The sequence below is a fragment of the Platalea leucorodia genome (assembly GCF_965183815.1).
Source record: "Platalea leucorodia genome assembly, chromosome: 6".
NCBI lineage: Eukaryota > Metazoa > Chordata > Aves > Pelecaniformes > Threskiornithidae > Platalea > Platalea leucorodia.
This window is the reverse complement of record NC_138828.1, coordinates 29,900,828-29,927,031: the sequence shown is the minus strand read 5'-3', so window position 1 is coordinate 29,927,031 and position 26,204 is coordinate 29,900,828. Positions and strand designations below refer to the sequence as shown.

At 40.5% G+C, this 26,204-nt stretch overlaps 1 protein-coding gene across 14 annotated transcripts in view; it reads right to left on the bottom strand.

Moving 5' to 3' along the window:
- Nucleotides 1-26,204, bottom strand: part of TBCK (TBC1 domain containing kinase) — a 158,008-nt gene that overhangs the window by 18,436 nt on the left and 113,368 nt on the right. For 13 of the 14 annotated variants that reach the window (XM_082316533.1, XM_082316531.1, XM_082316526.1 and 10 more), the window contains 4 exons: nucleotides 22,129-22,947; nucleotides 11,658-11,738; nucleotides 8,259-8,402; nucleotides 7,396-7,631 (listed from right to left, as the gene is read on the bottom strand). In XM_082316533.1, the coding sequence (XP_082172659.1) occupies nucleotides 22,837-22,947 (111 nt within the window). In that variant the 3' untranslated portion in view covers nucleotides 7,396-7,631; nucleotides 8,259-8,402; nucleotides 11,658-11,738; nucleotides 22,129-22,836. The remainder of the gene's footprint in view (nucleotides 1-7,395; nucleotides 7,632-8,258; nucleotides 8,403-11,657; nucleotides 11,739-22,128; nucleotides 22,948-26,204) is intronic. The other variant, XM_082316527.1, reaches the window with a different exon arrangement.

The following is a 26,204-nucleotide window of genomic DNA, read 5'->3' as shown; positions in this document are numbered from 1 at the left end:
CAGACAGGGCTCACCAGCGGAGCACAGGAGCCCGTGCCGAGCTCCATGGTGCTATTGCTAGACTGCTTTTGAAACTGCGATAAGGTCTGTCTGCGCCGTGTTGCAGCGCGGTCGCACCGTTTAATTACCCAATCCATTCCCAAACATCAGTTCACAGTCACCTGCTTGCCTTGTCCATGGCACAGACAACATCCCCCTGCAACTGCTTCTATGGCAACTTCCCATGCCAGAGGGCTGAAGTGCACCCAAAGCCCACTGCCAAGCCATTCGGTTACAGCCCTTGCTCCCCTCTCAGTCCGTGATCAATCTATTTCCACAGCCTGAGGGAATCAGAGGCAGGGACTGCTACAGAGAGAAGAAAAAATGATCAAGAAACAAAGGACAAATAACAACATCCAGGTAATGCAGGTAAACCACCACCACCAGTATTCTGGTTCTTTGGTGGGCAAATTCTACATGTCCCAAAGTTTCCCTAACACTGAACAGTTACACAATGGCATTTTATATTAAAAAATAATGTAAACTATATCACCAATCCTACTGTACAAAATACCAGAAGGTTACAGACTGTGCAGTGAGCAGCCAGGCAATGAGGCTTCCTGCATGACAGTTCTGCGATACTTTGACACTGTGCCAAAGCCTGACAGCGGCCCTGGATTACTGCCTCTTAGCGATGCCTCTAGGCTGCTCTTTCTACCACACAATTCATCACTGTCCTGCTGTTAGCATCAGCATGCTCTGAATGCCAAACGCCAAGTTTTGGGTCAGGGTGTGTTTCACATCACCTTTGCGTCAATGCAAAAGTGATGCCACAAAGTGGCAGGAGAGGAGGCATTGGGCTCTCAGACTAGAAAACATCTAAATAATTGATGGAGAAAATCCTGTGCCCCTGTAATAGAAAGAGCGCTTTTGGAAAGTCAATAGTGCCCAAATAGGTGATGCTATAATAATTAATAAACTTTTATACTGTGTCATAGTGATCCATGAGAAATCTCACACTAGATGCTGTACGAACAGGGAGATTTCTGTTCAGGGGAATCCCACCTCTTATGTCATTTGCTTAAACAGACAAAACCCGAAAATGGTGTTTTCTTCTCTTCTTTGGGATAGTTTTCAGCTGAACATATTCCTTTCAGAGAAACAGCATTCTATAAAAAAATTACTTAACCCTTGCAATACCCTCCTGACAGTGGTAGAATGCAATCATCCAGAAGAAACTTGCCTCAGATGAATTCAGCATAGCCTGCTGACAGCACTTAAGGCACTGCTGTCTTCATTCAGCATTATAAAATTGTTTGTCTCCTGAGTGTAAGAGTTTCATTTCAGGTCCTGCCAAGGCTAATATGCAGGATAAATACTCTCCTCACTCATGGCCTAGTGGGAGCTCTCTTAAGCCCCTCAAGTTTGCTCTGCAATACCTAGGGAAACACGATGATCACCATCTTACATGCTAAATTATGTCAGACTTCAGAATGCAAGCAGGATTTTACTTCAGCCACTCTGTTCTTACCCTCCTCTGATACTAAAAAGAAGCAATCTTCTGTAAACCTGAGATACTTTGTCTCACAACACTAGAGAAAAGAAATAATTATTTCTTACAGGGATTGCTGCGAGCAGAGCTTTAGCTGAACAAGAGCTGTCGCACCAACCCCTCCATGAAAGGTTAAGTGCCAGGAACTGGGGGGAGGGGAGAGAGAGAGAGAGAGAGAGAGAGAGGGAATACCACCACCCCCGCCCCAAATCAGAAACAGATCCATTTTAATAATTTTCTCCCTCAGAATACCTTCCCTAAGAATCACTTTTTTCCTCCCTTAAAAATGGATATATTTTTAATAATAACATTAGCAGTATTTATTTTTGTTATTACTTTGCCAGTGAAACTCCAGGCCACTTTGAATAGTTAATTTTTTCTCCAAATAACCCGTAAGTTTTCATAGTGGCTGGCCTGGAATGAATATGTGCCCTGATAAAGTGCAATGACATCTTGCTGAAAGGTAACTACTGTACATTTTATTTGGCAAAAAGGTGGAATCTCCTTCTGGAAATGGTTTATAATTCAGAAGCCTACATACTCCTCAAAATGTTGTGGTTACTCAATTAAGTTCATAATGAAAGAGAAGCCATTCATAGAAATAATTTGTTAAGCCCAGAGCAGAAAATTCATACCTGAGGACACACACCAACACATGCATGAAAAGATGATGCGAGTTTATCTTGGTTGGACTCCATCTGTAGAGTTTGTGTCAATCTCCAAGAGTTTCACTGTCAGTACAGCTACTGCTGTCTGCACTACCAAGCTAGAACAGGCTAATTAAGTGTAGTTAACTCTGAATCCTGCCCCCAATGTGTCCAACAAACCTCCAGACAGTTAAGGAAAAACTTGCCCATTTTCATTTTCAGCAACAATATGTGCTATTGAGACTTGTCAGAGATGCTGACATCTAAATATGCTTCATGAATTTCTGAGGTTTGACTGCTTCACTGTATTTCCTGAATGCATTATGCCTCCAATTTTCCCCCTCTAAATCACACAGCTCATCCGTGTCAAAATAAATTTATCACCTATTAATTTCCAGTCTTCTGCTCAGACAGTTATTCCACACCTCCAGCAGACAAGGGCAATGCAACGGCAGGGCATCAAGCTGCTAATCTAACATCACGGAGGAGGTTACAGGATTTCCCCCCTCTGCAGCGTGCCCGCTTGGCACTCTTCTGACCGTAGGTTTCTGACAAAATAGAAACCAGATATATTTTTTCAGTTTTGAGAGCGCTCTTCCCAGAGTTCATGGACTTGGGTGTCCATTCTACCTCTTTCAGTTTAAAGAGAGATGCAGTTTTTCTTGTTCTGCTGTAACCAATGAAGGCTTTTTTGCCAAAAACATTTCATAGGAAAGTAAAACCCTACATAGAAAACGTTTCATAAATGATGAAAAGCTGTCACCTTTGATAATTCCCTTTTCAAGAGAAAACAACAAAACAGTAAACAAGCATGTTTTAAAGGAGCAAGAGACAATTCCTAAAGGAAACTAAATCCACGGATCTGACAGAGCAGTGGTACAGCTGGCTAGAGCTCCACTTCTTGACCAACCACGTCAAAAATAAAAAAAATAAATCAAGACCTTTTCTAGTGTGGAGTAACTCAATCTCTCACAGGAGAGCTCTCCATTTGATTAAAACCCCTGCATCCTGTCTCTCAGCCAAATTAAACTCAGTTTTGCTTTAACTGTAATTCTGCTTTACGATGCCTCCTTGTTACAATCAGAGGGGGTGTATTTTTCCACGAGAAAGGACTGGCACAACTGCAAGGGAAATGTACTTACCGTCACGCTTCCACCCTAATGCTCGATTAAAGCAAAAGCTGAATAAATTAGCTGTTTTCGTGTTTGGGAAATCAGGTGGTCAGTACCAGCTCTCTCCCATCCGAACATCATTTGACACTGCTGCCACTTGCCAGCGGGAAGCACGGCTGCTCTGTCAGCATGGAACTGCAGTCTCTCATTCAGAAGATGTTAATTTAATTAAGAATATTTAAAAACAGACAAAAGGCAACCAAAAAGCCTATCAGTCATTGTATACAGTTTCCCAGCTTTTCTGTTCTTTGAATATGAGCTCATCACAGACCTGCCACTGATGTAATATGCAAGCTATCAGTCCTCCTGACTGTACAATGCCTGTAGCACACAATAAACAACCTCGCCACCTCGTACATTTCCTCAGCTCAGTGGCAGTATCTTCGCATCCCCAAACGACTTTAAAAAGGTGGTTGCTTTTTGGAAGTACCTTATAACGTTCTCAGATTACCAGAAAACTGTCCAACAGACTTCAGACATGGTTCTTTTTAAAAATAGACCTACAGGATTCCTTCTCTAGCATGAAAATGAAAGAGAGTTAAAACCTTGGACACCTGGTGAACACAAGTAAAATCTTCCTCCCAGAAATCCAGGTTAGCACCGTTAGATGAAGAGCTATGCTTTGTCTACACCTTTCATCCCTGAGCCTTGAAGGAAGGCACTCCAGGGGGACCACTGGTGTAGAAGATACCTGTTAGTAGTACCACAGACCTGCATGTGGACATCTGAGAGTTGAGAAACACTCCTCAAGCCAGACGGGCCAAATGTCACACCAGAACCAGTGATCTGCAACAGATTCTAGCGTCGCTTTTGGAAGCCCCACCTCAGGGAACTCTCCGGGCTACTGCGTACGAGCCCTTTAGGTTGCAGAGTGCCAACAGGGTCTAACAGCTCTGATGCTAGATACACACACAGGATCTAATGCTGTGACCATTACAATGGCAGCTGCTGGGTTTATATTTTTAAGTATTGTAACAAACAGGTAAATGTTTAGTTCTGGATCCCCATACAAACCACAGGATGATTTAATCAGCAATACTCTTATTTCTCTGCATGCAAACCATGATACTGATGCAGTACTAAGGTAGACAGTCCTCATAGTCTCCATTTGCTGGAGATATTAGGTACAGGTTTATCCCAGAAAAAATAATTCAGTGGAGGCTTTTCAAATATTGGTATTAAATACCTTGAAACTGTAATATATTCATCATTTCAACTACAATAGCATCCAGAAAACCAGCTGCAGTTGGACCTTGCATAAGCATATAAGAAAACATCCGTCTCCCAAATAGCATATGCTCTACAGAGTCAGTCAAATCAGGCACACACTGGAAAAAGAAACAAAGTTCTAATGAAGTTAGTCGAGCAGCCTCAACTCAGTAGCAGAGGCAGGAATAAACTTGCAGTCTCCCCAAACCAGTTTTCTACCCACATGGTCATGTTGTCTCACTGGTGGTTAAAAGAAATGGCGGTGAAGCATACTAGCCCCAGCTCAGCACAGCTTGAGAAATAGGATTTTCACAGCTCCCACAAACATCAGTTCCTAGCATGAGGAAACTTCAACGTTGCTCTTTAATGCCTAGTCTATTCGAGTTTCATGCTCAGATAGCTCTGCCAAAATCGTGGTATCAAATGACAAACTATCATATCATCCCATTGACTTGCACTGGAATACACTCCCTGAAACGCATTCAGGAAACGTCATAAATGCACGCACCCAGAAGTTGCAAACATAATAACCCCAGGAAACAAAAAAAGGAGGCAACAATAGCAGAATTCATTGCAGGAGCAGCAGCGTATCAGAACAATGGCAGAAAATCAAGTCCTAACAACGTACAGACGTCATGCAGAACAAACACGACTGCTATCATTGTATTAAAGAGCAGGAAAGACAGACAAATCAAACACTGGAGCACACAGTCAAGTTTCCTCGTACAGTTTAGTATGGAAGTTTCTGGCCAAAACAATGATGTTTACTACTAGCTTTGTGTCTCACTGCAGTGTTCATTCAGGAGCAGATCAGATTCAAATGGTTTTCTTTCTAACTGATAACTTTTTACTCATCATGAATCCTAATAAGAGACACGGGGAATGAAAAAAACAGTCTGAATTGCTTCATTTTACTTTTCTCCTTCTGGGTCCAAATCTACATTGCTGCTTTTGGCAGATGCATTTACCAACAGGAGACAGTGACCAGCTTGTTTCTCAGCTTCTCAGCTAAAAAAAGCACAGTGATCTCCCCTGAGTAGGACTATCAGATTTGCTCCACTGTTTCAACAGCAGACTGAGCTATTACTGTAAATGTAATAATTTTTTGCGGCTATTCACTATCAAGCTTGCTGCATTAATGTCAGAAGATTTCCTGTGCTCAATTTTAACTGTAAAGAAATCATCAGGCCTGATCACAGGCTGAGTGAGAATAACATTTATATCCTCAGAGGTGGTAAAATGAAAGAGAAGAGAGACAATAACTGGCATGAAACAGAATCTGTGTTGCAGAGGAAAGTTGGAGACCTGCATCTCCCAGGTTTCTATTAGCACCCTGCCTTTCAGCTCCAAGCTGAATGCACTGCCACTGGAAGATACTGAGGTGTTGCTCAGTAGTTGTATACAAATCCCAAAGACAGTAAGGGAAACAGCAGGATATGAAAGCTGGCTAAACCCAAAAACCCTAGGCATGAAAAACCAACACAATGCTGCCATCAGTGATACTTCTAGTAAACAATAACCAAAAGAGCCGATGGCTGCAAAAAGGGGGGCAAAGAAATTGGAAGAGAGAATCTGCTATATTATATCAAATAAATTGCTTATTTCTCAGGATATCCATGTGTCATGAGTGTGTTATGGTACACTTGTCACGTTAAATGACTGTCCACAAGACGTAAGTGTATATCTGATAATCTGTTCTTCTGCATGAAATGTTCTGCATGTCGTGTTTTGAACGTCTTCCCAGAATCTGAGCTGTTGGCTCACTGAATGAAAAGCGCACCTCATCCACGCATGACTGTGCCTGAGATTTCACAAAGAGGCCAGACCTACCTGTGGGTCTCTGCAAAGCAAACACCAGCTTCAGCAAAGGCAGTAAACACGTGAATAACTCTTAAACAAATAATTACACTAGCGCAATACTGGGAGAACGGATGCATTCCAGACTTGCACTCAGTTGAGAGTTTCTGGATAACAAATTTGTTCAGCAACACTTGACATTAATCCCTTCGTTCTCTGTGCGTATTAAGTTGCTCCCATACATTTTCTGAGGTTAACAGATAGACTATGGGGACCTGTTACCTGCAAATAGTCTGAATACTGAAGAAAGAGCACAATTTCTACTTTTTTTTTTTTAATGGTAAAAAACCTTCCATGCTGACAGTACATTCTGAATGCCTACACAAACATTTTATTTGACTTTGCAAGTCTCCCAGGTTTCCCATAACCCTTCTTTCCCCTCTGAGTGGGTCTGGAGTTCAAACTCTTCCAGTAACACCCGACTGTAACTCCCACCTGCACTCCAATATTCTCCAGCCCTACTGATACCTCAAGAGGCCCACTGGGAGCCTGAAGACTCTGGATCTTTTGGATTAAGCTACAGTAAAATATTCCATTTAATTAAGCATAATTTTGTATAATTAATCTGCACAGAAAGCATTAATTTACCTTGCTATCTCAGATTTCCCCAGAGAAAACCTTTACAGTTCAGATGATCCCCGCATCTATCATTATAAATCATCATACTTTAATAACGCAGCCTCCAAGTACAAAGAGCTTCCCACGCACTCATTCTAATCAAAACAGAAATGCTGCCATATACAGCATGCACACGAATTCCAGCCTTCAGCAGAAACAAATCCTGCCACAAGACACTCTGTAGAGCCAATCTGTCAGCACCACCGAGGCTCTCCCCATTCACAGCCCTGGTGTTTCACATGTGTCAGCAACCGAGGAATCATCAGTACGAGCCAACTGAACCACAACCCTAGTGACTAGGCTGTCTAGTTTCCCAGACTTGCCCCATTTGGAAAACTGTTCCCTAAAGTCCTGTTCTTACCTATTAAAATCAAGGCTGTAGTCCACTTTTCTTAAGACTGCGCAGGATTTTCCCTCGTGCACTTGGAGATGTGCAGCACAGTGTGTTGCAGAGATGCCCGCTTGCACACCAGCTTTGTTAATTTGCCTTGGAGGAGGGAAGAAGTACTCCACTGCGACAGCAACTTGGGGATTCATTTCATGCAGCATCACCAGCCCTCACTAGCCCTCCCAGTTCTGCTGCTGTGTTGAGAATAACTGCACCAGAGAGGGAGGACAATTCAGAAGGAAATATTTAAAATTGAAATGAAAAAGACATCTCAGGCCTTGAGTACCACACATTTGTGCATTTTTAGGTCATCTCTACCCTGCAGTCAAAACTGGGCACACGCACACAAGACATAGTCACAGGCTTGCACAGCGTCACAAGCAGTGTTTCCCCAGCAGGTAATCAGAATGAGCTGTGGACTGGACAGACACCTCCAGAAAGATGGGGTTTTCTGGATAAACAGAAATGAACTTTGGTTTGTGCTGAAATGCTTCTTTGTTCTTGCCTCCTGACTAGTCAGTAACAAGTTCTGGACAACCCTATACCATCTTCCCACAAAATAAGTCTGGTCTATCTTATGGGTACAGTGGCATAATGAAATAACTATTCCCTGTAGCAATTTGTGCTCCAAAAAAGCATAGGAATTGCTGTCAATTTGGTCAGTATTTACTTTTACTAGCTGCCATTTGTACAGGTGAAAGCGTCTTTTGCCAGGACTGTGTGTGTAAGGCTCATTGCTGTTAGAGAAGGGCAACAGCGTGTCATCCACAACCATGCTGCTCTAACACAGGGGCAGCTGCGTTAGGACATGTATAGATAGTCTCGCACACCGTTACCTGGTTCAGCAAGGACACCAGCATATCAGAGATCAGCAGGTTCGCACTCTTCAGTTCCTCCAGGAAATGGAGTTCCAGCATTGAAGGAACAATCCTGAAGAAACGCAGGAAATATGAAGTTCAGATTCTCCCTCTCTCCTTCTCCTGCGTGAGAGTTTCAAATTGTCCTTTGATTTCAGAGAATTTGCCATTTATAGTTAATTGCTATGTCATTATGTCTGTAAATATCCATTTAAAAAAAAAAAATTAGTTATCCACTTGGAATACCAGATAACACAATGTACTATGCAGACTTTCTAGAAGCACCATCCCTGCTTTCAGGAGCACATGTGTACCTGGGAAGCAGGCATGAAAAGAGAGCCTGTGTTCACATATGAGGAGAAAACTGGGAGTGTGCAGGACAGGCCTGAGAAGGAACCAGGATTAGAGGCTGAGCACTTGGTGAATGATAATTCTTTCCCAAGTCTCAAGATCTGACTGACCAATTGACAAATCTGGGTAGAACATCTATTATACTCGATATCTCTATTTTCTGCATGCTCATTTGTTTTCACTGACATGAGCTTTCCAAACTTTTAATCATCTTGATGAAAACAACATAATTTCAACTTCCTTAATACTTCACTTTTAAAAGCTACAATAAAAAATGGCTTTTGGTTCAAATAGGTTTTTCTTCTAAGTATTCCAAAATGTGCTGGGATAATTGTTACTGCTTGACAGCAAGCAAGAACAATGCTACATTGGATGTACCTATGTATGAGAGATCCCACGGTTTCCCAAGCTCCAGGGTTATCATTAAAAAAAAAACCAACAAAAAACCCCCAAAAAACCCCAAAAAACCCCAGCCACTCAAATAGGTGGTAAAAAAAAATATAAAAGAAAGAGGGAGGGGAAAAAACACTTCTGAAATGCATTAAGTACATGTGCACTCGTACACAAAACCTACCTATAGTATGATTCTTCAGGAATTTAATTTATAGTTTTGGAGAGCTGTATATGACCAAAGGTTATGAGCACCTCTTGCAGCAAGACTTTCCTGCTTCTTCTGCGAAGCTCGCGCTGGACTAAACTGGAGGTGGGGGAGGGTTATTACTTACTGTTTTGCACTCTAGGTGGGGATTGACAGGCAGGCTTTCAACATCAGCCAAAAAGTAATCAGCAATTACAAACTGTATTGTGTGACGAAGACCACGCTGTGCACATGTGGAGCGTTCCGGCTGCACACCGTCTCCTCGCCAAGAGTTAATGAGATAATTTTTCTCCTTGGAGGCTACGCCACTGCTAAATCCAAGAGTAAAGGCAGCCTTTGCACAAGCAGTACCTCCCATAGAGCAGGCCCCTGAAAACATTACCTAACTGTAGGCTGCAACTCAACAACTACAGCAAAGAAAGGCTCCTCCTCTCTCTGACAGTAACTGCGTGCGAGTGGGATGTGTTATTGAACGTGAGAAGCTCCAGGACCTGTGCGCATACTCTCAAGGCTGTTTACATCCCTTCAACATGTCTTTGGTGGGTGGCCTTCCTCCATTTTGTTTTTGATTGTTTCTTGCCCCTCCTCTTTCGCTCAAAGTACCGTCATTATTCTTATTCTTCTAACTGCTATTCCTTAGCCTGATTAAGGCGCTCTGGCTATAGGAGGTATTTTTAATTTTTGTTTAATAAAACAAAACACAAACACAGCAGAGAACCCTCAGGTCTTTGAGTGGATTCAGGCAAAGCTTGATGTTTTGATCATCCCTGCTAATTGTTTCTAGCCAGATCAGAATAAAGTATTTAAGGTATTTAAGTCTATGCCTAACTTAAAGCTAGGAGTTATGATGTCTTCAATCTGATGGTGCCTCTGACCATCTGCGTAAGTATGTTTCTGAGTCAGTAAAACCAGTGCAGGAAAACAACCCTCGTGCCTGCTAATACTTAAACTTCTTAAGGTTTCTTATTAGAAAGCACTCCCTTGAAAATGAAATCTGAAACAGGGTCAGCAGAGACTTTAAGAGGATCTTCTAGTCAGTCTAAGATTTCATGAGTAAAACAGATGCAGGAGACAATTTTTTTTTTTTTAATCAACTAAATGAAATCAGTAAAGAGAAACTGCGGCAGTGAATGCCATATTTAGGCTTGTTCTATTGCACAGGCAGAATGGGTGGTCTGCCAAACAGGTTAACAATTAACACTAGAGGCATGGCTCTGCCAGCATTTCCCACTGAAACCATTTACAGACTGTATGTAAATCCTGACCCTTACGAGGACAAATTTTCCAAGCTCAAGTCCAAATTTTTAAGTGTTTAGCAGCGAGTGTGGAGGTCAGATTTTCAGGAACTTGGGTCCCATTTAGAAATTTAGCAAAGGGTTCAGATTTTTGCAAGTCCTTTGTGTAAGTAACGGAAGACTTCTGAAAATTGGCTATGTGTTACAAGAAGCGGTTTCTGTTCCACGAAATAACCTTTACTTAACCTGGTTCATACCTAGGAGCGCAGACATGTCTAATATGTTTCTGCACAAAATTGCAAGAAGCCAACGCTGTAATAATCTATCAAGATGTTATACATCATGAACAGGTGAGGCTTTGCAACAGGACAACACAACATTACAGCAAGTGAACAGGTGTACAGGGCAGATTACCCTAACCCTTAATGTAGTGGAGCAATGGAGTAAATATGCAATTATGCCCACCAACAGGCTGGGGCAAGCATTCATTCCTTTTCACCTGCTCCCTACATCAGTAACGACAGCCAGCTATGCAAAAATTTACAATAAGGTGAAGTCCTCCATGCACCTCAAGCAAATATAGGCTTAAGCCTAGCTCAGCATAAGAGCCTGGAATCATTACTTTCTTATCCCTGGGACAGTCCGCTTGACTCAAGTTTTAGACGTGAATTTACACAGAGAATAAAACACACCTTGAACTTCCTCACACTGAGTCAAAACTCCCAGTCTCTCCTGCCCAGCTTCCTATTCAAACTGGTGAGCCATCCACTGCTGCACTTTGATCTAAGTTGCTTGCTACGGATGACCAACCGCTCTTGAAAACTGTGTACGATATGCTGCTTAGGGGCTTCTCCAGCGTAATTTTGTTCTCACAATACATGTTTGCCTGTGCTAAAAAACAAAATCCTGAAAACACCAAGCCAAAATCTGAGAAAAGTTGCTGGTCATGTTCTTTTGTAATTTGTAACTCAGAACTATTAAGTGATTTTTACTCAATAGTAGCTGAAGGTCACAGAAAGAAATTAGGGTCTCATGTGCTAGTGGCGAAGGGTCAGGGAGGGCACACGCTAACAGCATTATTCGTAGATAACAGCTGCTTAGCAGTCTATCATCTCCTCATCATGGTTCTCCAGCGATCTTTCTAAGCTCTTGACTGCAGTTAACAATAGTTCTGAAAAGTTCTGAAACTCTTACCTTTTACAGCACATTTAACAACGGATTTAAGCTCCAGTTCCTGCATTTATTCTGGGTTCAGTTGTCAGGTCCTTATAAACACTTAAAACAAACAGACAGTTAAAGGGCTGCAATCTAAAGGGCTAATGACTCTTCCCATTTTCTTAGACTGACCTCACCTCATTTTTAGGGACTTCCCCTTGACTATGTGCATGTGTATAATATTATTCATAGGGAAAGAGATAGATACATGCGCTGCACTTCACGTACCAGCTAAAGATTTCTCAGTGCCCTTGGCAAAATTAATCCTGTCATCCTGGAGGATGAAAAGCCTGGTTGGGGGCCACTGATCATGGAAACTAGAGGAGGGTTGGAGCTGCAATGGAAAGCTGGCTTCGAGAAGGCTCCAGGAGAGCCAGGCCTGCCCTCCCTGCTTCCTCAAGGGACCAGAGGTACCCAATGCTGCTTTTGGGAAGAATTCTCCATCCCTGGGAGAAATGGTGGTCCTGGCTTTCCAAGACTGACAGAGGAGATGTGGTGAGTTTTCCTGGACAATTACTTCTCCTCCTGCACTTCAGCAAGCTCTCTCCCTTCTTGGACACACACACATATATGCAGGTAAGGTATAAAAATGAGGGGTACTCAGTTTGCATACCTGTTTGTATCTGCACAAGACCCAAAGGCAAAAAACTTTTAGGGCTCTGTAACTGGCAAAATTTCCATTTGCCAAAACACTAATATTCCATTTTGTAACATGGCATCATGGTGACCAGTCTGTCACAGCCAGAGCATGGTATTTATTCAGCCTTAAGTACTTCAAATTCTCAGCAAGTTTGCTGAACACACAAGGTCTGTCCTACTGCAAGCTTAAGAGGATTCATCCAGATCTGGATTCACATGGAGGGGTATCACAGAGAAGAGATGAGACAAAATGAGAAGAAGCTTGAATAAAGTGGAAAGTGAAAGAAGGCTGAGGTTCCTTTTTTTTTTTTTTTCTTGGCATTCACTAGATGACCACCAGAAACAGGGTATCTTCAAGTTCAGTATAATAAATTCCTAATACCCATATGTTTAGATTACTTGCTACTGTGACTGTTTATTGCACAACCTCTATGTGCAGCACATGTAGTAGGACTGCTTGACTTTTTTCACTGCCTGTTTTTTCCCCCACTACTTCACAAAAAAAAAAAAAAAAAAAAAAAAAAGGAAAAAAAAGGCAGCCACCTTGTCTTTGCCACAATGGGGGGTGACAGTTCATGCCACTGTCTCAGGATGTGATAACGCAAGAGCAGCCCCAGTCCATGAAGGACATTGGTGCTCCTGTAACGAGCAGCGGGCAAGAGGCAGTAGTTTGAAGCACAGCCCTAGCTGTCAGTCATTCTACCTTGTCAGGAAAGAGTAATTAGAGAATAACTCCCTGTTGCCTTCAATTCTCTCCTGCCACCCCCACTGGTCCTTATCCATCATCATGAAGACTTCTCTCAGTGATTCATTATGAGAGGGCTGCCTTTCCAAGGGAGGCACTGAGAGGAATTTTCCACTTCTCCCTCCCTCCCGCTCTGCACAGCAACAATCTCATTTCATTATGAGCCCAGGATCCCAATGTCAGTGGCTTCGGGCATCTGCTAATAAGGAACAAGCAGTTTCCAGGATCGGGAGACACAATGAGTGCATTAAAAAATTCTTCTGAGAAAGAAAACCCATCACATGTTTCTGATAGGGAAGGTGAGCAAAAGGTAAGGGCCTGTGAAAAGCTGAATGAAATCCTGGAGGGAGGGAGGGCCTGTAAAGTACACAGTAAAAGCACTATCAGGCAGGATTAAAGAGAGCAAAGAAGCCTGGGCAAATACTGGTTTACCTACAGGACTTTAAGAAGACACGTAGGGCAAATATATACATTTGCATATATAGTAGCAAGAGGCACAAAGCATTTCAAAAGCAGTAAGAATATTTGGAGCTCAGATACATTGCAACAGCACTGGGTTCCAACTCTGCCCATTTTGCTGGTTTCTCCTTCAGAAGTAACTGCAAAATTTCTCTCTGCATGAAACGGCAAGAAGACTTACCTATTTTGGTAAAGCACTCAGATTCATGTATATGTGCATGTACTACATATCTATACAAATATTGCAAAGGAGAAGTTTTCATTATTCCAGTTCCTTTGGATATTCTAGCTAGGTTCAGAGGATCCTCCAAAAAGAGCTGGAAGTTTTTAACAGCCCTGTCAGTTTAAAGAAAGCTGTTTGCTAACTACATTGTTATAGTTATACATATATTATACGTACATATAGCATGTAGTTAAATGCTAAACTAAACTCTCCACGTTCATTCTTCCAGATACATATTGTAAATGGGGCATCTTTCCAGACCTGGGGTAGGAGTGTCCCAGTTGCTGAAGAGTTGCCATCAGACAGCACTGAACTGGTCCTACACTGAGGGCATGTAATACTCGAGAGAGCCACTAAGTTCCTCTCTTGAGGACATCATCCTGCATCTGATGTCACCTATTTCTTTGAGGCTGGGAAACAACATTTCTTGAAAAAACAGCTTTACTTGAAATAAAGATTTAAAATCGAAGATATCAGCTCATTCAGGTTTTGAAGGGTTTGAGAAAAATTGCATTTAGGGTAGGAACTGAACCAAGGCAAATCAAATTAATTGATGTAATGGCAAGAAAGTTAACCCTTTTGTGGAAGCTGAATGTTGTGTGCTCGCTAAAAGTATGTTTCTGAAACTCCAAGTTCGTACAATACTTTTAAAGTAATAATTGTAATTACACAGCAGAAGATAGACTGTGCTACTCTTGTGCTCACTGGTGCCAGAACTATGCACTAAGCTCCCAAACAAGATAAAAGTTCTCTTTATGGATGCAATTGAAAGAAAAAAGTACAGCTCTGGCTTGTTTTGAGTCAGCTTGCTGTGAGGATGCCAAGTGAGAAAAGATTAAGACTAAAAACCTCTCTTTCAACAACTGTTAGAACATATCAGGAATATCCAGAGGATGAATGCATTCAATTTGTATAAGAACACTGACAGTCTGAAACTATGGAAAACTGAGTAATAACAGGGTATCACATGCTAATTTATCTAAAACAATGACTGCTAGCAAAGGCTAAATATCACATGATCGACTCCATGACACTGAGTTCCAAAATTCTAGTCTAGATTTACCTCTGTTAACACAAATTATTTGTTCCTTATTGAGTCCTTTCAATAGAAATCTGAAGTGGAGAAAAGGTGGATTGGATAGGAAGAGAGAGATCCATCCAAAAAGCTTGACATTTCCTAGCTTGTGGTATTTTAGTAGAGCATATAAACCCATCAGTGAGCTTAGACCCCCCGCTATCCCTTCATGCAGGCCTCAGTGCCTACATTTCCCTGTTGAGAAGCTGTGAGAAAACTGTTAGTGAGAAGAATTTGGCAGAGTTTTCATGCCTTAACAAACTATAGAAGGACAAAAAAGTGCTGTGCAAACTGATCTACTTCTCTTCTATGCATAAGTTCCATGCACACAACACAAACTCACTTGAATTGCTAAAAGAGAAAAAAGAACTGAAAATAAAAAATAAAAACACTTTCTTATTATGCTCTGACCTCTGCTTTATAAGGGAGGCTATGATTTTATTTCTGGTATTCTAGGGTTATAAAGCCTGGTATTTGGTTAATTTTACAGAAGGTGTCAATCTTGATCAACGTTAAAGAAAAATCTAAGTATTGTAGTCATCGAAAATACATCTTATTTTACTATGGCCTAACTGCACAAGGGTGTTTACTATACACTATTGATTGCTGGATGTAGCTAACCAAAATTTATAACAAGCTTTGTAATACGAGGGCTTCTTCATCACTAATACTATATTCTTGATAGATGCTGTGAATTGTTTGTGTGAATGCTAAAATTCATTCATTAACAGTACTTACTAGTGAAAGGATTGTTTACAAAATTAATGATGGAGAACTCATGTTGTCATCTGTCTTTGGCTTCCCAAGGAAACAGCTTGTTCCTAGGAAAAAAGCATTTAGCCCTTAGTGTCTACATTGTCCTCATACTCACACATCTTAAGTGGTCACAGTACCCACTACATGTCTTTTTTCTACACTGAGTAAAATTAGGAAATGTTATTAGCCTCATTTTACTGAGAGGAACTGAGCCACCCTCATTATGCAGGACACACCAAAAGTTTGTAGCAAGGCAGGCAATAATAGCCTGCTAACTGAAGTTACTGCTATAATCACTGGATCTCTTAAAACCCCACAATTATTCCGTGTACCTGTTCTGTACTCACAGGACTTTTACTCCTTTGGCCAGCTCAGCTGGCAAGAGCTGATACCATCAGATGCTATGACTCCCTAAAATGATGTAATGCCAGATAACCCTAGACAGACAAAGAAGAGACAAATTTAATACTGTTTCAGTTAGGAAATATTAATTAAAACAGTGATCTACAACTTTTCTCTCGATTGTTCCCATTGAATATAATGATTACCACATTGATCTCTGAGTCACTTTACTGTATCTGTTCTTTCACACAGATTACTGTGTCTGGAAATTCATTTGGTGTCTGTGCATTATAGAATATAGGTCCTAAAGTACATAAGGACCTACCACTGGGGAAGCAAAATATGTGAATTACAACAGTTTGTGCACTGGTGTCACTTTACCATCATGTGCAAGACCACTACCAGAGGTTAACCTGAACATGGATTTACATTACGGTTAAACATATTTTGGGAAAAAGCTTTACAAGAAATACTTGGAAATTGATTCAGTGGTAATAATACTTTACTAATCCTATTTTTTGGACCAGTTTCTTTAAAGTCTGCATAACACTGGTTTAATAAATACTGATATGATAAGACAGCCACACTGCAATATTGAATTATGTTCAACCACATGTTTATGGTAGTACGAGATTAATTTGCCAACCATTTAAAATTGATAGAATACAGACTCTGTTGTCACAGAACACAAATTGTTGTCTGGTGTTACTATTTAAAAGGCACCAGCAGCAGCAAACTTCAAGCCTCGTGGTTACTTGAAAGGCAAATGAAACACTATTTTGGAAACAGAATGCAATTTCTGGCATCAGCTCTCTACTGCGGCTGGAAATGTAAAAAAAATGACAGTATGGCATTATAGCTTGGGATTCAAAGAAAAGGGAAAATCTGTAGTTTTGCTAGTCAAATATACAAATCTGATGCTAGCTCAGTCAGCACAGATCAAGTTTCACTACTTGCCCTGGAAAGAAACACTCTTTTGGGAGGAATAATAATTCTTTCAAGCAATGTTTGCAAGTTGGGCCCAGGAGAAGGAATTAAAAATAGCAAGATAAGACTGATGACGGTAGTTAAGTTTCTAACATAACAGTGGGAGAGGCCAGTCTGACTCATCACCAAAGAAGAGATAACTGGAAATGGGAGATTAAAAGGCCACACTCATTCCCACACAATTCCCAGACTTCCTAGTAACTCAATCTGAACACCATGAAAGCTAAATAAACATATAGCTTTTTATCTCAACTGAAGAAGCTTAATAAGCCACCCAAACTGAAAACGTAAATTAAAACTCTGGAATGGATATTCTGGACAACATTCACGTCCTGCAAATAGGAACAGCAAGTATGTCTCAGGCCACAAAACCAGCAGGCTCTCACAGTACCTCTCTGAATAACAAGGCGAGTGATGCAGCTGCTGAAGAGCTCATGTGATGTTGGAGTTTTTTGTTTTGTTGATGCGTGTGTGATGCAGCGCTGGAGTCCAGCTAAGAGATACTCCAATAAGCATCTTCCTTAGCTGGCTAGAATAGCAAGGGAAGTCTAGATACTGATATCCAGAGGTCACAGAAGTAACATTGCACGACTGTATTATACCTACACAGATTATGTCTACACAAAGGCATAGAGGGATGGCAACAAATTAGTCTTGTCAATTAGCCTAAGGATAGATTAAGGCCTAGAAAAAGAAACAAGGAAAGGATGGTACTGAAATGGAACCCCTTACCCACTCTGACAAATTATTTAGCCCTTTGCACTTCTAGAGATCATTCAGGAGAACAGAAAAATAAATCACCTAAGTAAAAGAATACATACCTGTCTCTGCCGAGCTCCTATGGTTACTGTTTCTACTTCAGAAGTATCAAAAAGACTGTCTACCAAATACCCTAGACTACCAGCGGGGAGAACATAAACCTAAAAAGAAAACTCATGTTAAATTTAAAAAAAATAACAAACAAGAAATACCTGAAGTGAACCAGATAAATGAGAGCTAAAGTGAAATAAACACCCCAACTTCCCTACTTTCTGCTACATAAGGTGAGTTGTTCCCACCCTGAGCTGGGAAGGTACGATGGCTGCAGGTGACCTAGACTTAGAGAAACCAGGATGACAAAGGGAGACAAGGTAGGTCCAGGAAAGGGAGGTTCCTAGGATAAGGACAAATAGTCTTCATCTTTGCTCAAAAAAGTGGGCCAAATAGGAAAAATATCTACATGTAAAAACCAACCCAACAAACAAACAAATAATAAAGTATAATAAAAATCTCAAAGGACTATGTCTGGTGTAAAGAAAGACACTCTATAGTTTAACAGCAATTGTGTCACAGTCTCCAACGATCAATAGGTCTGAGACTGCCAAAAGAGGGTTTAACTCATTTGCTCTGTTCTCCTTAGATGCCCACCTGGTACCCTGCAGGGAAACCTGGCTGTCCTGGCAGGAGCCTATAGGCACAGGTGGCTGGGGCAGATTCAGGATGTTTTTAAAATGGTAGGAAAAAATAGACAGGGAGAGGCTGCCTTTTCCAGGCCAAACAGTGGGAAATATTTAGTTGGGACATTTTTCTGCTAGCAGTAGACATCCGCTTGGAAGATTAATAATTTTTTTTTCCTACTAGGTCTTTAGGGTATCCAGTTGCAGTCTAAAACAGAGAATGACCATGGCACAGCTGGACAAACCATGGTGCTAGAAATGTACCTGTTTGGAAAACCTGGCTTCCAGAAATCTTTCAAGAGCTCTACAAAACCTGACAACTGCTTGCCCCACCAGAGCAGTGCCAAAATTGGTGGGGTAACAGAGCAAATACATTTTGATGCTCTTAAACTGGGCAAATACCACAAAAACTAAATAAAATTCTTTAATAAGAAATTACCACAAAATGCAAGGATTTTCCTTGTCTATGGAAAAGGAGATCAGAAGCTAATTTTGTGACTGAGCACTTGTCCTACATAACTGAATTAAAATAAGTAGGCATAGTATGCCTATTTATAGCCACAGTTTCAAAAATGCTGACTAAAGCAGTAAGTGCAGGTACATCAGCAACTAGCAGCCATAACCAGCTTTTAGCCAAATAATAGAACTTTCCAGGCAGTTCTATTTGCATGGGAAAAAATTCAATACCGTTTAGCAATTCTTGAAATTTCCTGCTTTTACACACATCCTCTCTCACAACATCTCCTGGAAAATACGTGCAAACATTACTTTATAATGTAAACTTTTACTTAATGGCAGCTTTTAAGTCTTCTGTCAAAAACTTACCCATACACAAATGGAATACGTAGGCTTTGAATCTTACTCAGCTAAACTGAAAGCGAAGACTGAACCGCATTATAGCTGAAATCTATAGATATTAAACATTTAAATAGTAAAAACAGTTATGTTTGTCAAAAAGGATTTGTTGAAGCCATTAAATATTAGGTATTTTTCACTCAAAAGATAACTTAGCTTCTCTAAGAATGAAAATATCTGTAGGAGATACAACATACTTCCTACCGTTCCTACCAAAGGAACAAGTAGCTGGGTACACATTAAATCCTATTTTCTCAAAGGCATTCTATTCTTTGTTCTTACAGAACTTTTCTGAGTACTGTATAAAGGAGAAGGAAATATCAAGCTGGGATTAAATACATAGTATCACCTGAACTGCTGTATTGGGTATAGCCCAATATCCACTTACAAAAGGCAAATGCTTGAAAAGGGAAGGCAAGAAAAAGGGTGAAATCTTTCTCTGGTGTATTCTCCCAGCCTCTTTTAATCAACAGATCAGGAAAGCCCTGAGTTGAATACTGTTTCTTAGCCATTGTGGTTAATAGTCAGTCAGAGATACAGCTCTTCCACAAAGCTGTCTAATCCTTCTTTCTGAGTATTTGTATAAACTGTTGGCCTTTTCTTGTGACAAATTCCACATTTTAAGGATGCACATTTGGCAAAAGGTGGGATGTTCTGTTTTGGTTGCCTCTTTTTCCAAACTGATGAGTTTCAGTCAACATAACTAACAGCATCTTCTTCTGACTGTTTTATGTCCATTCTAATCCTGTGAATCTTTTTTTCGAATTATGAAGCATCTGTGCTGTGTTCAAAATGTACCAGATGGGTTAATTCTCTGATGGCATAACTTGTTTTGTTCATTTCCTTCCTTACAATCACCAATATCCTGTGTGGCTTTTTGGCTGCTGTTAGGCATTTGCAATGATGTCTTATCTGTCAACAAATTCACCACTGAATATGGTTAAAACTGTTGTTCTCCAGGGCCCCATGTGTACCCTTCCATAGTGAATCTCTCTGACACTGAGTATCACAAGGTCTTTCTCATTCTCCATGCAGCCAGGCAAAACTTTGATCACAGCAGATGATTTTGTAAGTATCAGAAAGCTTGTTATTAACCTCACTGCTCCTCTCTGTTTCCAGGTAATTTTTAAAGTCAGCTGAGCACCATGGGCCTCACCAGAGACTGCTGCAGAAACCCTCTGCTAACAGAGGAACCTCATGATCTGTCCCTACGTTTCATTTCTGATCCGCTACTTGGTCACTCTGCCAGGCATCTTGGATTTTTAAAGTCAAAAACTTCTTGAAAGCTTCAGTATATTATGCTGACCTTAGAAAGAAAGCCCATATATATCAGCATGTTGCAATTCCACAGCGTTGGGTTTTTTTTGGTTTTTTGTTTGTGTTTTTTTTTTTTTTTTTTTTTTTTTTTGACAAATCACAGCTGAGATAAAGGGAGCTAAAGGCCTTTCTTCCCCCATATTCTTTTCACCTGTCATACTTCTCCAATAGGGTTCTCAAAACCACAGCTGTGGCAAGACTAAATCTCCCGGGAGACAGCACATAGCACTAGCGACTAACTTCTGAAGATTCAGGATAAAATCTTCTGATTGTCACACAGGTGAGATCGAAGACTTCCTCTTTCAGCACCTTCCACAAGGTCTCATCTTCCTTGGTTTCAGTTAAAAAAAAAAAACAAACAACTCCAGAAACAACAAAAACCAAACCCCACCACCACCACTAAAAAACCCCAGAGAACAAGTGATCATTTTGCCTGTCATTTATAGACACTGTTTGCAGCCTTCTCACTGACCCCCTCTGTCCTCTCACAACTGTCTCAGTTTTGGAAATCTCTTGTGACAGAAGAAAAATGAAATAAAGTCAGCTGCTGCAATGTTCCATTGGCCAAACTAAAAACTATTAATGATACAAAATCCTCAACTAAGGTGTATGATAACCATATCTTCCAGAGCAAATCCTCATTACCCTAAGAGTGAGCTTGTATTGTGTAAACTGCCATATCCCAGATGATGCTCTAATAAAGAGCATGGTGTCAAATTCACAATGCACGCTAATATGCGAGTGTAATGAGGTGAATAGATCTTTGGTGTCATTTTGTTCATTTTAAAAAATACATTTTAATCCCTGCCCTTCAGTCATTATTAAGCCTCACTTCACACCAGTGTTTTCTAAACTTTAAAAATGTAGAAAGAGAAATCTAAAAGTTTGTCTTCTAAAATAAATTCTTCCAAATTCCCATTTAATTTCAGAGCCATACTGTCAGTCTTACATTACCACAACTGGGTTTCCTGGATTAAAGGTACTATTTTCAAGTAGCATTCTTGAAAAAAGATTCTTGTCTTTTCCTAGCCTCCCCCCCCCTTATTTTTTAGAATAATGGACCTGACATGCTAGCAAAGCTAACCTGGGATTTTGAGGGGGAGAAATTAGGGTGGTGGGATTCCCTCCCCCCCCACCCCCCAGGGTCGTACTTGTCTGAATCAAATTTATTTTTAGCTTCTTGGCAACAGAGAGATGCCAATTGCTGTTTCTGTTGGTGCTTTCAATACTTTTGGCTTCTTATTGCAAAGTAATTTCCACATTTCTAGTGCACTGTCACCTTATGCCCTTTGTGGAAGCCTGCTTTCACTCATCTACAGCACTCACATCCAGTTGAGTTTAGAAACAGGTTTGCTGTCTCAATCTGTCAGTTTTAAAGTTCATATTTAAGAAACAGAACTTAAAAAAAAATTGACACCACTAGCTCAAAGAGTAGAGAACCGAAGAGAACTTTGCACCTCCAATTCATACAAGAGCGAGTACTCTAGAATGTTTTCATATGAAAATTAAAATTGCATTGTTTCTTTTTAAGGCATGAGCTTCAAAAATGGAAAAGCACTATTATTTGCTGAATAACTGATCTATACTCATAAGACATAGTATCGTCAAAAGCCTACCTTTCTGGTAAATCTAATTGTTTCAGAAATTGTTGCATTTGCTGTGTTTATAGAAATAGAACATTAAATTCTCCACAGAGGAGTAGGCCTTCTCCACTTCCACAGGATATGATATGGTTTGGATTGACTCAGCAGCAGCTCTTGCAGTGACTTCCAATCTGGGACACATCTTTATTTCCAATCCAGATGAAAAAATGCTTTCTCAAAAAGAAAGTAGGTGACAAGGTACAGCAATTACTCTTTAAAATATTAGAGAACACACTTTTTCACAGGATACACACAGAGTACAGTTTCAGCTTGTTACTTTCAATATTCACAGTAAAATACTTTTGAAAAATAATCTATTTAAGTGCAGCTTAGAGCCATCAAATGCCAGTTTTTGTTCTTCAGAAATATTTATAAGACACCAAACGCCATCTGAGTTACTCTTTTTGTGTTCAGACTTGCTCAACCAGTTTTGCACTACATCAATGCTGAAAGAGGTTTCTTGGAAAGCTTGGAGCTTCACAGTTTTCATTTGTTCCAACTGAAGCTCTATATCAAAGAATAAACACAAAGCTCCCATGCTCTAGATCTGCAGGGTAAGACACTGATCATCAAGATAGCTTGGATAGTGAAGACACCATAATGCCCTTTGGGTTCGGGATATCCACGTTGTACAGTAAGACTTCTCTATTCAGACAGATTGTCCTGAATGTTTACAGCCACTTAAATTTGTGGAGAAGGAACAGTGAGGAGACCAGTGGGCTTGATCTTGTTGATTCCTCCATCTAGGATGCAGACCCTTGGGTACTTGTTTTTCACTAGATGAGCTGCAAACTGAAACAGATATATCATTAGCACACTGCATATTATAGTCCTTAATTCGAAATAACTTTGTGTTAAGTAAGTCAAGTTAAACAAAAGAAAAAATTATCGGACCCTAGAAGTTCCTTCTTTGCACCAACTAGTCCAACCCAGGAACCCAGGACTGTCTGTTGAAACAGCTGGAATGAATTTGGTGGTCACGGAAGTGTCACACTGATAACCCTGAACTTTATCTCTGCTTAGGCAGGATTTTACCTCAATCTAATAGGATTATTTAATCTCAGAGTAATCACTGGAATGCCTCTCAAAGCATGAAATAACAGATATTTTTCTCTGCATTAATCTAACTCCCAGCTGTTTTCTGTAGGTTCCCAAGTGTACGAGCATCACAGTTTGATGGTATAGTCATTTGCTTACCTGTCAAACTTGTCTGACATGACTTGATTTCACAGATGTCAGCTATGAATTTTGGGTCTAGCATCTGTACTCCCCTGCCCCGCCAATCTGCCCATAGGCAGATTACACAGTGCAAGCACACCCGCCCCCCCCCCCCCAGGTCCTTGAAAGACTCTCTCCTCAATTAATTCATTCCATAAACTGAACACAGCAGTTGCCAGTTGATGAAGGATCAATATTTTATATATCAAAATAATAATAATGATGAAAAAATCAAAATAACAAAAATTATGTATCAAATATCAAAATCCAAACCCAAAGGAACAATATTTTGTGTATCACATGTCAAACTTGCCTTTTAAATACTGACTGGCATACATTAAAAAGCAAGCCACCAAAATGGATTAATCAGAGAGAAACTATAATAGTCTTACTTTATTTCCAATAGCTGTGAGAAAGACTGCCCTGCTGTCCCAGTCTTTGAGATTGTTGCTTTATACTTGGTTGAGAAATTAGTACCATTTGTAAAATCACTGAGTGCTTCCAAATGGGCTATGTAAAACATTTGTAATTCCCTTTTTGACTCTTTAAAATGGTTTGTGATACTCTTCCAGAACCTGTGCAAGGATGACGTCCAAAATAACTAATTTTGCACAAACAACTAAATTACCAACTCAAGAACAGCAGAAGGCACCCCGTCCAAACTTAGTACATGGGATTTCTTTTTACATTTACATTCCTTCTAATTACCCGTGACAGTATAACAGATACTAAGGCAGAACAAGATGTACTACATGAGTACCCGATCAAGTACAAGTCCTGAAATAATCTAACAGGCAAGAGTTCATAGTAGCAAAGTTTTAAACTTCCATAGCCAGAACTTTTGCTTCACACTGAAGGTATTTTATACATGCAAGGAATTTATTTCTGTCCACTTATGTGTCAAACATAGCTACTGCATTCCTTTCTCTGTGTTTCAGGATGGATTTAACCAGGGAGTGAGCAACTAGTACATGATCTGTAACCACTGAGGACTTGTTGAGGCAGAGTAAGAGGTCACACCGGATCAGTCAGGACATTTTGGCTGTTACGTTTGTTTCACGTACTTGCCTAAGGAAGTTCAGTCATCTCTTCCCCCATTAGTTTGGGTCAGTCAGTACAGGATTCAAAGGATCAAATGAAAAAATCCCCACAAGCAAACAATCGAAACAGCTAATAGTAAAGCTAGACCACATATGGATGCCAGTTTTCATGAGAAAAGTAAATGCCATGCTTTTAGAGAGGCTCTCTGATGCAGAGGTGGTATAATATGCAGAGAGATATCACTAGGAGAGTCCAACTACCTCTTGCTATAATCACAGTCCATAAAGATGTGGCGTATAGTAAAACAGAGACAAAAGATATTTCTCTTCGTCAAAAATAGCGCTCATCTGTGCATACCATGAGCTACAAAAATAGTATATATTCCTAGTGAAATACTCCTACCAGACATCTCTACTTCATATGTACAGATCTGTCACCTCGCAGTGCTCTCCACCTGTGACTAATGGATAGTGCTCTGTCTTGGACACCAATGCTGCTCATAGCTGGCAGAAATGAAAAATGGCGACAAGCGTTCAGACTGACAGAAAGCAGTATGTTATTTGCTAAGTACAATGTCCCATGTGTCAGCAGAGAGGTTCCACTCTCTGTCTCCTGATAATTTTACACTTCCAATAATAAACTGTAAACTGCTCCAAGTTTTTGGATGCCCTAGCCATAATATAACTACCATCCCATGTAATCTGAAAAGAAAATATGTAAACAAATGCTTTGTAGTTAGGGTTTGAACATTAAGGCCTGTGTCCCAGTGTATTTTAGAACTGCTTTAGTAAGCCTGGTATGCCTGGAAATAAATTTTCTTCACTGCATATGACAAGAGGTTCCTTGATAACTTTATGGTGAGCAATCTCTCGCTTCTTCAAGGGCCTCTGTGAAGCAAGCACTGCAGATTCTGTGGCTGTTAGCAAACGACAGGCAGAAAGCACAAGAGCACAAGATTATATATGCAAGATATACTGCCTTTTTTTTTTAAGTTGTCACAGAACTGTCTGGAGTTGTACACATAGCTTTGGTGAGAAAGGCTGCCAATACAGCTCAAAATACTGCATCTGAACATCCAGCCAGGGAAAATCCAGTGAGCAGGGAATGTACCGCTATTGGTACCTCACTACTGTGGAATTAGCTGCAAGTCAGGGGCCCAGAGGCACATACATTGCCATAAACTGAGAGCTGCTGTCAAACTCCAAATACCAGCCTCCAAGAGCTTTGCACATACACCTGTCTCCACACTGCAAAGAAGAAAAGAGTCAAGGTTTAACTCATAGGGTAACAGGATCTGATCCGATTAAAGACATTCCTAGTTTTACCTTCTGCCTTCCCACATTGCGGGGAAAGTAGAAACAATAACTTTTGGTAAAGAGTAGATTTAGAAGTAGTCTCTTGCTAGCATTGCTGTCTTCCTAATTAAAAGCTTTGACTTTCTATAGTTCCGTTCCTCAGTACATGTTTCTGCCTTTCTCTCCCAGACAGAGGAGTCTGTCACAGACAAGAACGGGAACTTGTTCACCATGTTTCTAAAATGTGTCAACACCACCTGGTATCTTTCCCTGCCAAAATACACTGGATGAAGCTAGTATTTTCAGAACACATCAAAGTGTTATTACTGGCATTGTGCACTGATGGAGGGGCATGAGAGGAAGGACTATTTGAAACAGCTACATGGACTTCCTCCCCAACGTGACCTTCATGTATGTTCAAATATAACTTAAATCCAAGAAATTAAGAAAGATAAAAAAATTAATGTTTCCTAAAAAGTTGAAGAAAATCGGTGA